The sequence below is a fragment of the Nicotiana tabacum genome, chromosome 23 (assembly GCF_000715075.1).
Source record: "Nicotiana tabacum cultivar K326 chromosome 23, ASM71507v2, whole genome shotgun sequence".
Classification (NCBI taxonomy): domain Eukaryota; kingdom Viridiplantae; phylum Streptophyta; class Magnoliopsida; order Solanales; family Solanaceae; genus Nicotiana; species Nicotiana tabacum.
In genome coordinates this window covers 87,425,240-87,436,508 of record NC_134102.1, presented here as the reverse complement: position 1 = coordinate 87,436,508, position 11,269 = coordinate 87,425,240, and the positions used below count along the sequence as shown (strand labels likewise).

Genomic DNA, 11,269 nt, shown 5'->3' with positions numbered 1-11,269 from the left:
GTTTTTAGTAAAAATAATTTCAGTTCTTTCCAGTTTTTACAAAAAACAAAACTGCTTTAAAAAATTATTTTTCGAGTATGTGTAATGGGTCTTTTTAATTAATTTGGAGATATTTAAAATTGATCAACAAGACGATGACACGTGTCTCTCCATTTAAATGAGTGATATATTTGAACCCAAAATACGACTGTAGAGGTATAAATAACCCAATAATATAACGAACGGTATTATTAGACAATTTTGTAGGGTAAGGATATATTTGGCCCTCCTTCCGAAATGAAAATAAAAGAAACCGGCAAAACTGGAATCAGGTTCCACATGTATTTTATAGTTTATACCTCCAAAAAGTTTTTAAAAAGGAACCGAAACCATCCATTCAGATTCCATTAATTTGCCACGTCACCATCTAATGCGGCCCGAAAAGATCACTTTCACACGAAAAGGCGTGTCGTCCACGCCAACATCTCACGCCCCTATATAAATACCGCCCCACCTTCAACTCCAGCAGCAACCAGAGAGTGAACCAATAAAACAATGCAATCTCTACAGGAAAAGGCTTCGGAATGGAGTGGGGTTGACCCAAATGATGCATTCGCCATTGATGAAACCAATCTCTTTGAAAAGCTTGGCCTTCAGACTTTCATCAATTTATCTACCAATTTCTATAACAGGTTCATCCTTCTAATATCCGAATAAAAGCAAATATTTTTTTTTTTTGATGGGTTTTCAATTTCTCTAAATGGGTATTCAAGAAAACTCCTTAAAGTTTGAGACTTTGATTGAATTGAATTAGTTAGTATTTTGAGTTGAGCTTTTATTTCTGTGTGCCTCACTTTCTTGGATTGGTGACGAAAGTCAGCATGGGTATTTTCTTATTGTTAAAAAAATTGGCTTTATCTTTTCCTATTCGATTTGCATGGTTCCCAAACTTCTCTTTTTTTTTTTTTTGGGGGGGGGGGGGGGAGGAGGGACTAGGGAGAGAAAGAGGGGTGGGATTAGTGACGATTTGTGGATCTTTGATTATATTAATTCTTTTTTTTGTTGTAAAGATTGATAACAAATGTCTGTGTTTATGGTTGTTATAGACTTATAGTTACATTTTTAAAAGAGCTGAGCTGTATTTGTCCTTGTTACATTTGCACAGTGCCAAGAGGTGTCTAGAGGATCCTAGAATTGTTGTATCTTTGTTGTATACGCATCTTTCAATGTCAAGGAAACGATTTGGTGATACAAGTTACTATGTATAATAAACTGGATTCTGGAATGCTGGTTTTTTTTATTTAGTTTACTTGTTTGGGATGAAGTTCTAGATTATTCTAATTAAGAGTTCTCTACTTTTTCTTCTCAAATATGATTTTCCCTCACGAGGGAAGAAGTCTAGTTTTTGTTCTAGAAAATGAAATAGGGTTTATAATGATAATTGGCGAGGAATGCTATCATTAGCATTTCAATTAGTTTTTGTTTGAAATGCTTCCCTGCTAGATTTGCATGGTTTCAGAAAGAATTATCTCCAATTTACTTCTACAACATGGAAGGGGAGTCTTGGAGCAACGGTAAAGTTGTCTCTGTGTAACCTATATATCACGGGTTCAAACCGTAGAATCAGCCAGTGCCACTAACCCTTGCATCAGGGTAGGATGCATACATCACGCCCCCTTATTGTGCGGCGGTTCTTGGACCGTGCGTGAACGGGGATGCTTTGTACACCGGGCTACCCTTTTTTTTTACTTGTTGAATGTGAAGGTTGTTAATGGCCATAAATGATAGAATTCGGCTTTTTATCTGGTGTGATGGTTTACCCTTCATTGGGGAAGACATCTTACTCTTGTTTTTGGAATTAAAATTAGGGTGTATGATGATGAGGAAGAGTGGTTTCGTTCAATTTTCTCGAATTCAAGTAAAGAAGATGCCATTAGGAATCAATATGAGTTCTTTGTACACAGAATGGGAGGGCCTCCTTTGTACTCACAGAGAAAAGGTAAGCAATGTTTCCTAAAGTCCTTATTTTCTACCCATACCAAGTTTCAAATTGCCAGTGGTTGTTACTAGTTACATCCTTTTTCTTTTGTGATGCACTTTTATGGTGACCTCAGTTCCTGAGACGGTTAATTTACTTTCTGTCATAACTTTCAAATTGAACCTTTAAAATCTTATGAAAATTGGAAACATGAAAGTTAACTAGATAACTTCTTGATAACTTTTTGTTTAACCTTTCTTTCTTTAATGTTATATTCTTGATAATTCAATATTTCATTTATATACACCAAGTTGGTGTCAAAATAATACGTATAAGCTGTGTAAGTGACTCCAACGGAGTCATCCACCGTTGTCTATTAAATTTGCCAACTATGAATACAATACAGTATTCTCTCCTTAGACCAGAAATGCAATTGGAGGATCTTTTAGTGCTTTGTATTCCTGAATGTCGGTAATCTTTCACCAACGGAAATTAGTTGCCATAGCAATTAGTTGAGCAATGGAGAAAGAAACTGCCAGCAAGGTAGCTTGAGAAATCCCATTTGGAGAGTTTAGAGTGCCTTTGTCTTGTTTGTAAGATTTTGGTGTAAGATATAGGATTTATAAACGGATGATCGCTTTTATGAAGGATTTGACCTTGAAACTATTTTTGATGGCTCTCTCACATCATCTTGGCGTGTTAATATCGCTTGTGATTTTTCAAAAGCAAAATATAACTAGGGAGAAGGAAAATAATGATAGGAAAAGAAAGTTGAAGAAAATATATGGGTGGAAACAAACATTAGTGATTCTTTCCGTCAGCACTAGAGCAGTTAAGACTTAAGAGTATATCGTGAAAAGTTCCTGTTTAATGATGACATTACTGGAGATTTCAGTCTGTTGATAAGTTTCCACTTCTTGATTTACTGATTAAGGTAACATTAAAGGAAGTTCTCCATGCTAGTCAATTCTCTTCCAAAAACGAGTTGTTTCCGATGCCATATCCAGCATTGGCAAGGGTAGGCTGTGGCTTGGGAGATAGAATATCCATTTCTTTTTTGTTTCATTTTTAGAGTAGAGGAAGAAACACGTGGAAGCTTTTCTTTGAATCGGTAGAAGCAGGTGAAAATTTGTTGTTGGAAATAAGGGAAAATATTTAAGAAGGGTTGGTCTAATGGAGCTCAGATTGACACTTCATCTCGCTTAGGCAGCACTTTGCGACAAACGCCAAAGTGCTAAGATGTATACATTAGGACGAGAGTAAACAGTAAATATAGTTTGCATGGCGATATATAAGTTGTTTTTCTAGAAGAATGTTATAGATGAATGGTCAGTGAGTAGGATAGAAAATGAAAAACTTAGTATAAACATGCGTCAAAACTTTAAATTTGCATCTTTCCATCTGAATCAACAATTTAATATGGTTTTGAACTTGGTGGATGTGGTTTTCACTTTATTTCTTTCACTTGATTGCTATTGTTTCTTTTTTAAAATTTCTTCCTCCACATAATTTTTTGTGGTGTTTAAAATTAATTTTTGTAACATTGCACACTTATTTTTATTGTTTTTTTCATCTACACCTTTCTTCACTAAAATGCGATCCTTAATTGTGCTTTGCTCTTAATGCTCCAACAGAATGTTCTCCCACGCATTTGCCTTCAACTACTGTAGAAATAATGAGGATAGGTTCTTGAGTCATATAACACACAACTAGTTTCTCCCTCTTTTATACAGTATCGCCATTGTTGCTGCTAACAAATGGCACCTCCAACCCACATCCAATTGTCTTTCTTAGCTGGAAGATAGTAACTAGCTTTGTTTGGATCCATCCTCATCTCTTCTAGTTTTCTTGTTCTTGTTGTCTTAGATCTTAAAATACATTTGCTATCACTCTTTCAAATAAAACAAGTTCTCTAGTCACACATAAATACTGCAAATAAACTATTTACCCAATCAGTCATTAGCACACTGCATTCTTATCTCCATGATGGTGGCTTTGAAGAGATTTGCTAAATTAGTACGATTAATCTTTTATGCCTAATAAATCTCCTCTGCCGCTGTGATAGGCTTATTCATTGGTTGATAGTTTTGGTCAGCAGTCTGTGTCATTTGGGTTTGAATGGATTATTCCACTTTTCTGCATCTGCCAAAACTGGAAAACTCTTCCCCTTCTGCTTAAAACATATTTTTGATTATTGTGAACACGAGAAAAGTGAACTACTTTAAGGGTGTGTTTAGTAAATGTTTTCCGGTCGGTTTAAATGTTTTGAAAAATATTTTTCCCATGAACTCATTTTCTTCTAATTGGGGAGGAGGAAAAACATTTTTTCCAAAACTCTGTGCACCTTCCCCACCCTATTCTCCACCCCCACCAACCACCCCGCCCACTTGTCCCCACCTCCACCCCATAGTGTTTGCCTAAATTATATATTTTTCAAAATAATATTTTCTACTCATTAATCAAACACTAGAAAATATTTTTCGAAAAGGTTTTCCACTCACCAATCAAACATGGAGAAAATAAGTGATAAAATCACTCATTTTCAAAGAAAACATTTTCCTTCGTACCAAACACCCTAAAAATTGATAAATATAAAAAATGGGAAAGCTTCTTATATTTTACTTCTTTTGGAGGAGACAGATTAAACCTGTAGTCTATGTGGTTATTGGACTTTGTGGAAATTAAGCATTCTCCTTGGGACAGGTAGGAAGGGTATGAACAAACAGCCTCCAACTGCTCAGTATTCATTCTAGTTCAGGTGATAATAGATATTTCAGGCTGAACAGCTAAATAATACTCCAGATTTTCTCCCTACCTTGAGATGATATGGGAATGTAATGTCAACAGACAACATGTATGGTTCTAATACTTTCTTTGGATGATTGAAGAAAAGTAAGTTGGAAGTAGAATTTCATTATTCACTTATATGAGTTGTGCTTCATGTAGTTTGAGAAACTGTAAGGACCTTTCACACTTGGACTTTCTGCAGGGCATCCAGCATTGATTGGTCGCCACCGTCCATTTCCAGTCACTCATAAGGCTGCAGAAAGATGGTTACACCATATGCAACTAGCACTGGACAGTGCTACAGACATTGATGAAGATTCCAAAATTAAAATGATGAACTTTTTCAGGTACAAGCTAATCTCATTGATCTTCCCTTACTAAGTCTACTTTTGCAGATAGTAACGCATTTGTAAGAATTACATTTATTTGCTTTTCAGGCACACGGCATTCTTTCTGGTAGCTGGAGATGAGTTGAAGAATCAAAACCAGGCTGTTGCATGTAAGCATGCTTCCAATAAGCCAGCTGCAGCATGAACTTATACCAAAATTGATCAAAGAATTAACAATAATGTACACTGAATATTTTCCTTATGATCATTCAATCAATCAGATTTGAGAATATATGTTCTCAATTCTAGAGGTATGAGCATATCTAGCTGAAAATGACATACAAAGATTATCAGGCTCTACCTTTTCTGACCCTTCATCAAAATTCTGCATATATGTTTCTGCATCATATACACAACCAGAAGAAGAACAACTACTATTATTATTGAAGCTTTTTTTCTTGTGCATTTTGAGTCTCCTCCAAAAAGCTAGCCACTTAGGTGAAGAAGAAGCACATGATTCTCTTTGATTGTAATCTTTCCCAAGCCTAACACTTATGCTTCTTGTTTTGTTCCAATTCCCTTTCCCAATTATCCCCATTGTTTTCTCCTCAATAGCTTTGAGATTTGCATATAATTCAACAAACCTTTGGCCTTTTATAGATATAGGCAACTTTTGAGACTCATCTCATGGGATGTTCATTCCCTTTGCCTTTTGATTAGACAAAAGCGAATTAAACTAGTGGTGGAGAGACATTCTAACAGTGTATTATGCCTAAAATTCTAAAAGGATATTACTTTTTTTTTAAGGTATACCATACCATGTCATGTCAATCTTTTTAGATATACCAAAGGATATAACTAACGTATAGGTGGTTTAGATATTTCGTCCAATCACGTGGCTGATTAAGTATAACGAATGGATTAGTATCATAAACTGAAACGCAAAAGCAAAAAACAGTAGAAAGAGTGAGGTAATTCCGGCAGTTATACACCAGTATTAAAGACAAATAATATGATACTCTCTCCAGTCAATATTCCTTGTCTTTTAAATTTTTCATATTTGCTTACAAAAAGATATATAATAACTTTAATTATGAGATGCTTTGTTAAAACTCTCTTTTATCTCTCTGTTATAATCTCATTTAATTAATGCTCCAATAATTGAGACAATAAGGATAGATTTAGAAAAAAAAATTAGTGGTATTAAATAACTTATTATTTTCTAAAACGTTAAGTATTTTAAAATAAATTTAGTTTGTCAAAATGACTAATATTGAGGACCAGAAAGAGTATATGTTTAATAATTAAAGAATGGAATGCCAAATTAAAAAGAAAGGGTACATATATTGCATCACAAGAAACAAGATGTAATTAAGATGGTCGAAGATTAGTCTCGCTGGTAGTCCACCTTAGGTATTTTCAGAATAATTGCTTGGTAAGATGTCCTTTTATGATATTACACAATTTATCTAACTAGGAAAGTGATTGCAAAATATACATATGATTTCATAGTTTAGCATCGCAAAAGTAGGATTAATTGATGAAGAGGGTTTCATCTGACTAATTCCTAGAAAATTTCAACTAATAAATAAACAGTAAATGAATAAAGCATATCTATTTTTTTGGTTTCTCGACCTATTTAAAAGGAAAATATTTCTTATTAAGACCTTTTTCATTCCCATAGCCCCAACCCTTAATTTTTTATTTTTGTAATCCATATTAGACTTTGGTACGCTTGAGTGATGCAGATGTATTCGTTTCAATTGTATAAATTTCTTCTTCTATGTTTTACCAGTGTTACAATAAGAGTACAAATTTTATATTAGTTTAGATTAAATGCTTCCAGAATTAGGGGTGAACTTACCTTATTAGCTGTATAAAACGTTTGAACATTTTTCAATTTACGGATACAGTTTAAAGATAATACTATACATTAAAGTATGATATAGTATCTAAGAAGTGCACGAGGAGCATCTTCCTGCACAAGTTGACATAGATTATGACATCAATAACAAAAGTTCACTGAAATTTTGAATTATTATATATAGCAATTGAGCTTTACATTTTTCACTTTCCACTTTAACAGTATTGTTATATTTGTCATTTTATTTTGTATGACCACTTCTAATCCAAATTGACTAGATGAAAAGATGATCCAATATCATATTGTTTTTGGGGTTAATAAACGATGTTTAAAATTACAATATAGAAATTTGGCTCACTCAATACTCACTTCATTATGAGTACTCTTTTTAAAAGAAAAAAACATGTTAATTTAACTAGTTTTAAGTTGAAGCAAGATTTAGAGGTTGCTACTAAGCTTGGTGTCATAATTAGGAGCACCGAAACTAGTGGTCCAAAGAAACGTGGAAAGGTAATTAAAGACATTGAGCCGAAAGACTTCCTTCTTATTCAAATTTTTCACTTCACAAGACTATCATATTATTTCTCCTAACTTAGGACTAATTATTGCTAAACTTTTGCTTGAAACATGGGATATTCTTCTTCCTCACAAATTATGGTAAAAACACTTGCATTGGATGTTTACAGCAAGCTAATAAATACGAGATATATATCTTGTCTATATTTACCCCCAAATTACCTCCTTCCTTTAATTGTTTTAAAAATATACTCTTATCACCTTGGAAACACAATTGGCAAACTCGTGAAATTCGAAAATACCAAAACACCCTTGTTGATGATCTTTTACTTCGACATAATCTAAGATTACTCGAATAATTATAATATCTCACACAGGATATATAAATTCTTAACCCTTCACTCTCTTACTAAGACTGGCCAGAACCGAGTAATAAAATTACGAGTAATATTATTATTATTATTATTATTATTATTATTATTATTATTATTATTATTATTATTATTATTATTATTATTATTATTTCCTTTTTATGGCGAGTTGAATTGGTGGGACTTTCTACAACTTAGGAATTGGACTTTTCATCATACTAGTCAATAGGTACGTGCGTGCGTTGTGCGTGAACCATAACTTAACGAGTAAATTTTTTTTTAAAAAAAATTGCATATATATTATATGAAAATTTGTGTTTGAATAATAAAAGAAAAGTATATTTTCATGAAAAAGATGAATATTAATCTTATATAGCTAATTCAATAAAAAAAAATTATCATATAAAAGTCCTTAATCATCCGCTGATATGTTCAACTTAGAATTTATTTTGGTTTTATAATTTTATCACTTTAATTTCACAGGTCATTATGCTTCTTTTTCAGTTTCAATAAAAATACACAATCCTTGAAGATTTAAGATGGAAAATAATTAAAGTATGTTTTGAAGTACTATTAACTTAGAAGAAGCTTGCTTGAGAATCTGACATTACCTAAAAAATAACTATTAGTCTAAAATAAACAATTACTATCCGAAAAACTGTCACGACCCGGAATCTCCACCGTCGGGACTGTGATGGCACCTAACATTACAGTTGTTAGACAAGCCAACGTTAGAGGTTTATTAGCCAATTCTCTTACATTTAGGTGGTTATCAATAAACAAACTATAATAAGTCGAAATGAATACGAAAATATAAAAATAACATCTTTGAATATATACTATTACTACCCAGAATTCGGAGTCACAATTCACAAACATACTAAGATTTTACTACAAGTATTTGTCCGAAAGAAAAATATAACTGTTTGCGAAATAAGGGAAACAGTAAAGTATAGGGGCATAGGAGGGGATGCCAGGGCCTGCGGACGCCAACAAGACTACCTTGGGTTTCCTAGCAGTGAAGCCTACAACCAACCTCTCGATCAGCCCGAACCTGCTCCAAAATCTGCACAGGGAGTTCATAGTGCAGTATTAGTATAACCGACCCCATGTACTGGTAAGTGCCGAGCCTAACCTCGACGAAGGAGTGATGAGGCTACAACGGGACACTCACAATGTAATCTGCATACGGTATATAATAAAAGCAAAAAGGAAGACAGAATAAAGTAAAGCAATAACTTGCAAGAAATAAATACAGTACTCAAAGTATTTCATCAGTGTTCAGCTATTACCAATCCTTAAGTGCAAATTAAGACTACCGTACGGCTAACACAGTTAAGGAAAAGTATAAACATATAGATTGTTACGGTGCGCAATCCAATCCCACCGTACATATCATATTCCTCCCTTATTTCCTCTTAATAACATAAACATTAGAATATAAATAAAAGTGTTGCGGCGTGCAACCCGATCACACCATATCACAATAATCACAATCACAGTTCAACCTTATTTCACCACAATCCACCCTTATTACAGCTGTTGCGGCGTGCAACCCGATCCCACTATACAATATCCCTTATTCTTCCTCAATATATCACCCTTATTTCACCTGTTATGGCGCGTAACCCGATCTTACCATATCAGTATCAATTACTTAGTAAGTACAGAAATTTTACAATTCAACACAAAACACTTCACGATACTTAACTTCAAACCAAAGCAAATGGAAAGCTTGTACACTATGAACTTCACACAAGTAATACTACTCAGCGAGACCAATACAGAATATATCATAAAAGCACCAATAAAATAGCTTAAGCAAATAATAGGAGACAACGAAGCTACAGGATAACTAATACCTTCAACAAGGAGAAACAATGTCTAACAAGTAGCAATTAAGCATGGAAATACAAGTAAAACATGTAACAATTAAGGCAGGAAAAGAAACAATATAAGAAGAACGGGAAAGAAATAGGCAAAACAGATAACTTGGCGGCTCATAAGTACTCGTCACCTCACATATTCGCCGCTCACATGAATTTTATATAGCAAATAGGTCGAGGGTTCCTAATCCCTCAAGTCAAAGTTAGACACATCACTTACCTCGCTATACATGCCACTCAATGCTCAATTACCGCTTTTTCTCTAATATCCACCTCCAAACCACTCGTATCTAGCCACAATTAACTCAATAACATCAATTATTGCTAAAGGAATCAATTACAATGCATAAATTTTGATTTTCCAAACTTTTCCCCAAAAAATTAAAAATCGATCCCTGGCCTGCTTGGTCAAAACTCGAGGTTCGGACTAAAACCCATTCACCAATTCACCCCCGAACCCGTTTATAAAATTAGTTTTGAAATCCGACCTCAATTTGAGGTCTAAATCCCAATTTTTCAAAAATTCCTAATTCTACCCAAACCCCCAATTTCTACCATGAAAATCCTAGATTTTGGGTTAAAAATTCATGAAATGTGATGAAAAATTAAAAAAAAGTGGGTTAGGATCACTTACCAAAGTTTTGGGAAAGAATTGGTCTTGGAAGAATCGCCTCTAGTGTTTTAGGATTTGAAAAGTTGAGAAATGAACTAAAATCCCGTCCAAAAATCATATTGATCAGTTGCAAGTGTCGCATTTGCGATATGGGGTTCACAAATACGAGCCCCGCAAATACGAAGAACCTATCGCAAATGCGAAGGTCTCCCATTCCTACTACCTTCACAATTGCGAAGAAAATCTCGCAAATACGAGCCTGATCATTTCGCAAATGCGACCATTTGATCGCAAATTCGATCACTGCCTCCCCTCTTCCCAGTTCGCAAATGCGAAAACTATGAGGCTAGCTATTCTTCGCAAATGCGAGAAGTAGCTCGCAAATGCGGGACCTGCAGGGGTCGCAATTGCGATGCCTGATCTCGCAAATACGAGATCAGAGGCCTGGACCGGATATTGCAACACCAACTATGTTCTAAGTCCAAATTTCACTCCGTAACCTATTCGAAACTCACCCGAGCCCTCGGGGTTCCAGCACAAACATGCACACACATCTAAAAATATCATACGAACTTGCTCACGCGATCAAATCGCCAAAATAATACCTAGAACTACGAATTGAACACCAGATCGAATGAAATTTTCAAGAAAACTTTGAAATTCCTATTATCATAACCGAACGTTCGAATCATGTCAAATCAACTCCGCTGTTCATCAAATTTCACAGACAAGTCATAAATATGGTATTGGACCTATACCGGGTTCCAGAACCAAAATACGAACCCGTTATCCAAAAATTCAAACTTTGGTCGAACACTTCAATTTCATTAAGCTTTCAACTTTCAATTTCCGACATAGTCAGATATCTCGGGCTAAGGACTTTCGATTTCGATTCCGGGCATATGCCCAAGTCCCAAATTACGATACGGACCTACCGGAACCATCA

General features: G+C 34.6%; 1 protein-coding gene across 1 annotated transcript; it reads left to right on the top strand.

The window, feature by feature from the left end:
• Nucleotides 1–495: 495 nt before the first annotated feature.
• On the top strand, nt 496–5,736 carry LOC107793350 (group 2 truncated hemoglobin 3-2). Its single transcript, XM_016615681.2, has 4 exons — nt 496–671; nt 1,848–1,978; nt 4,947–5,091; nt 5,182–5,736. Exons 1-4 carry the CDS (start codon nt 535–537, stop codon nt 5,276–5,278), a joined length of 510 nt encoding a protein of 169 aa, XP_016471167.1. The 5' UTR covers nt 496–534; the 3' UTR covers nt 5,279–5,736.
• The last annotated feature ends 5,533 nt before the right edge of the window (nt 5,737–11,269 follow it).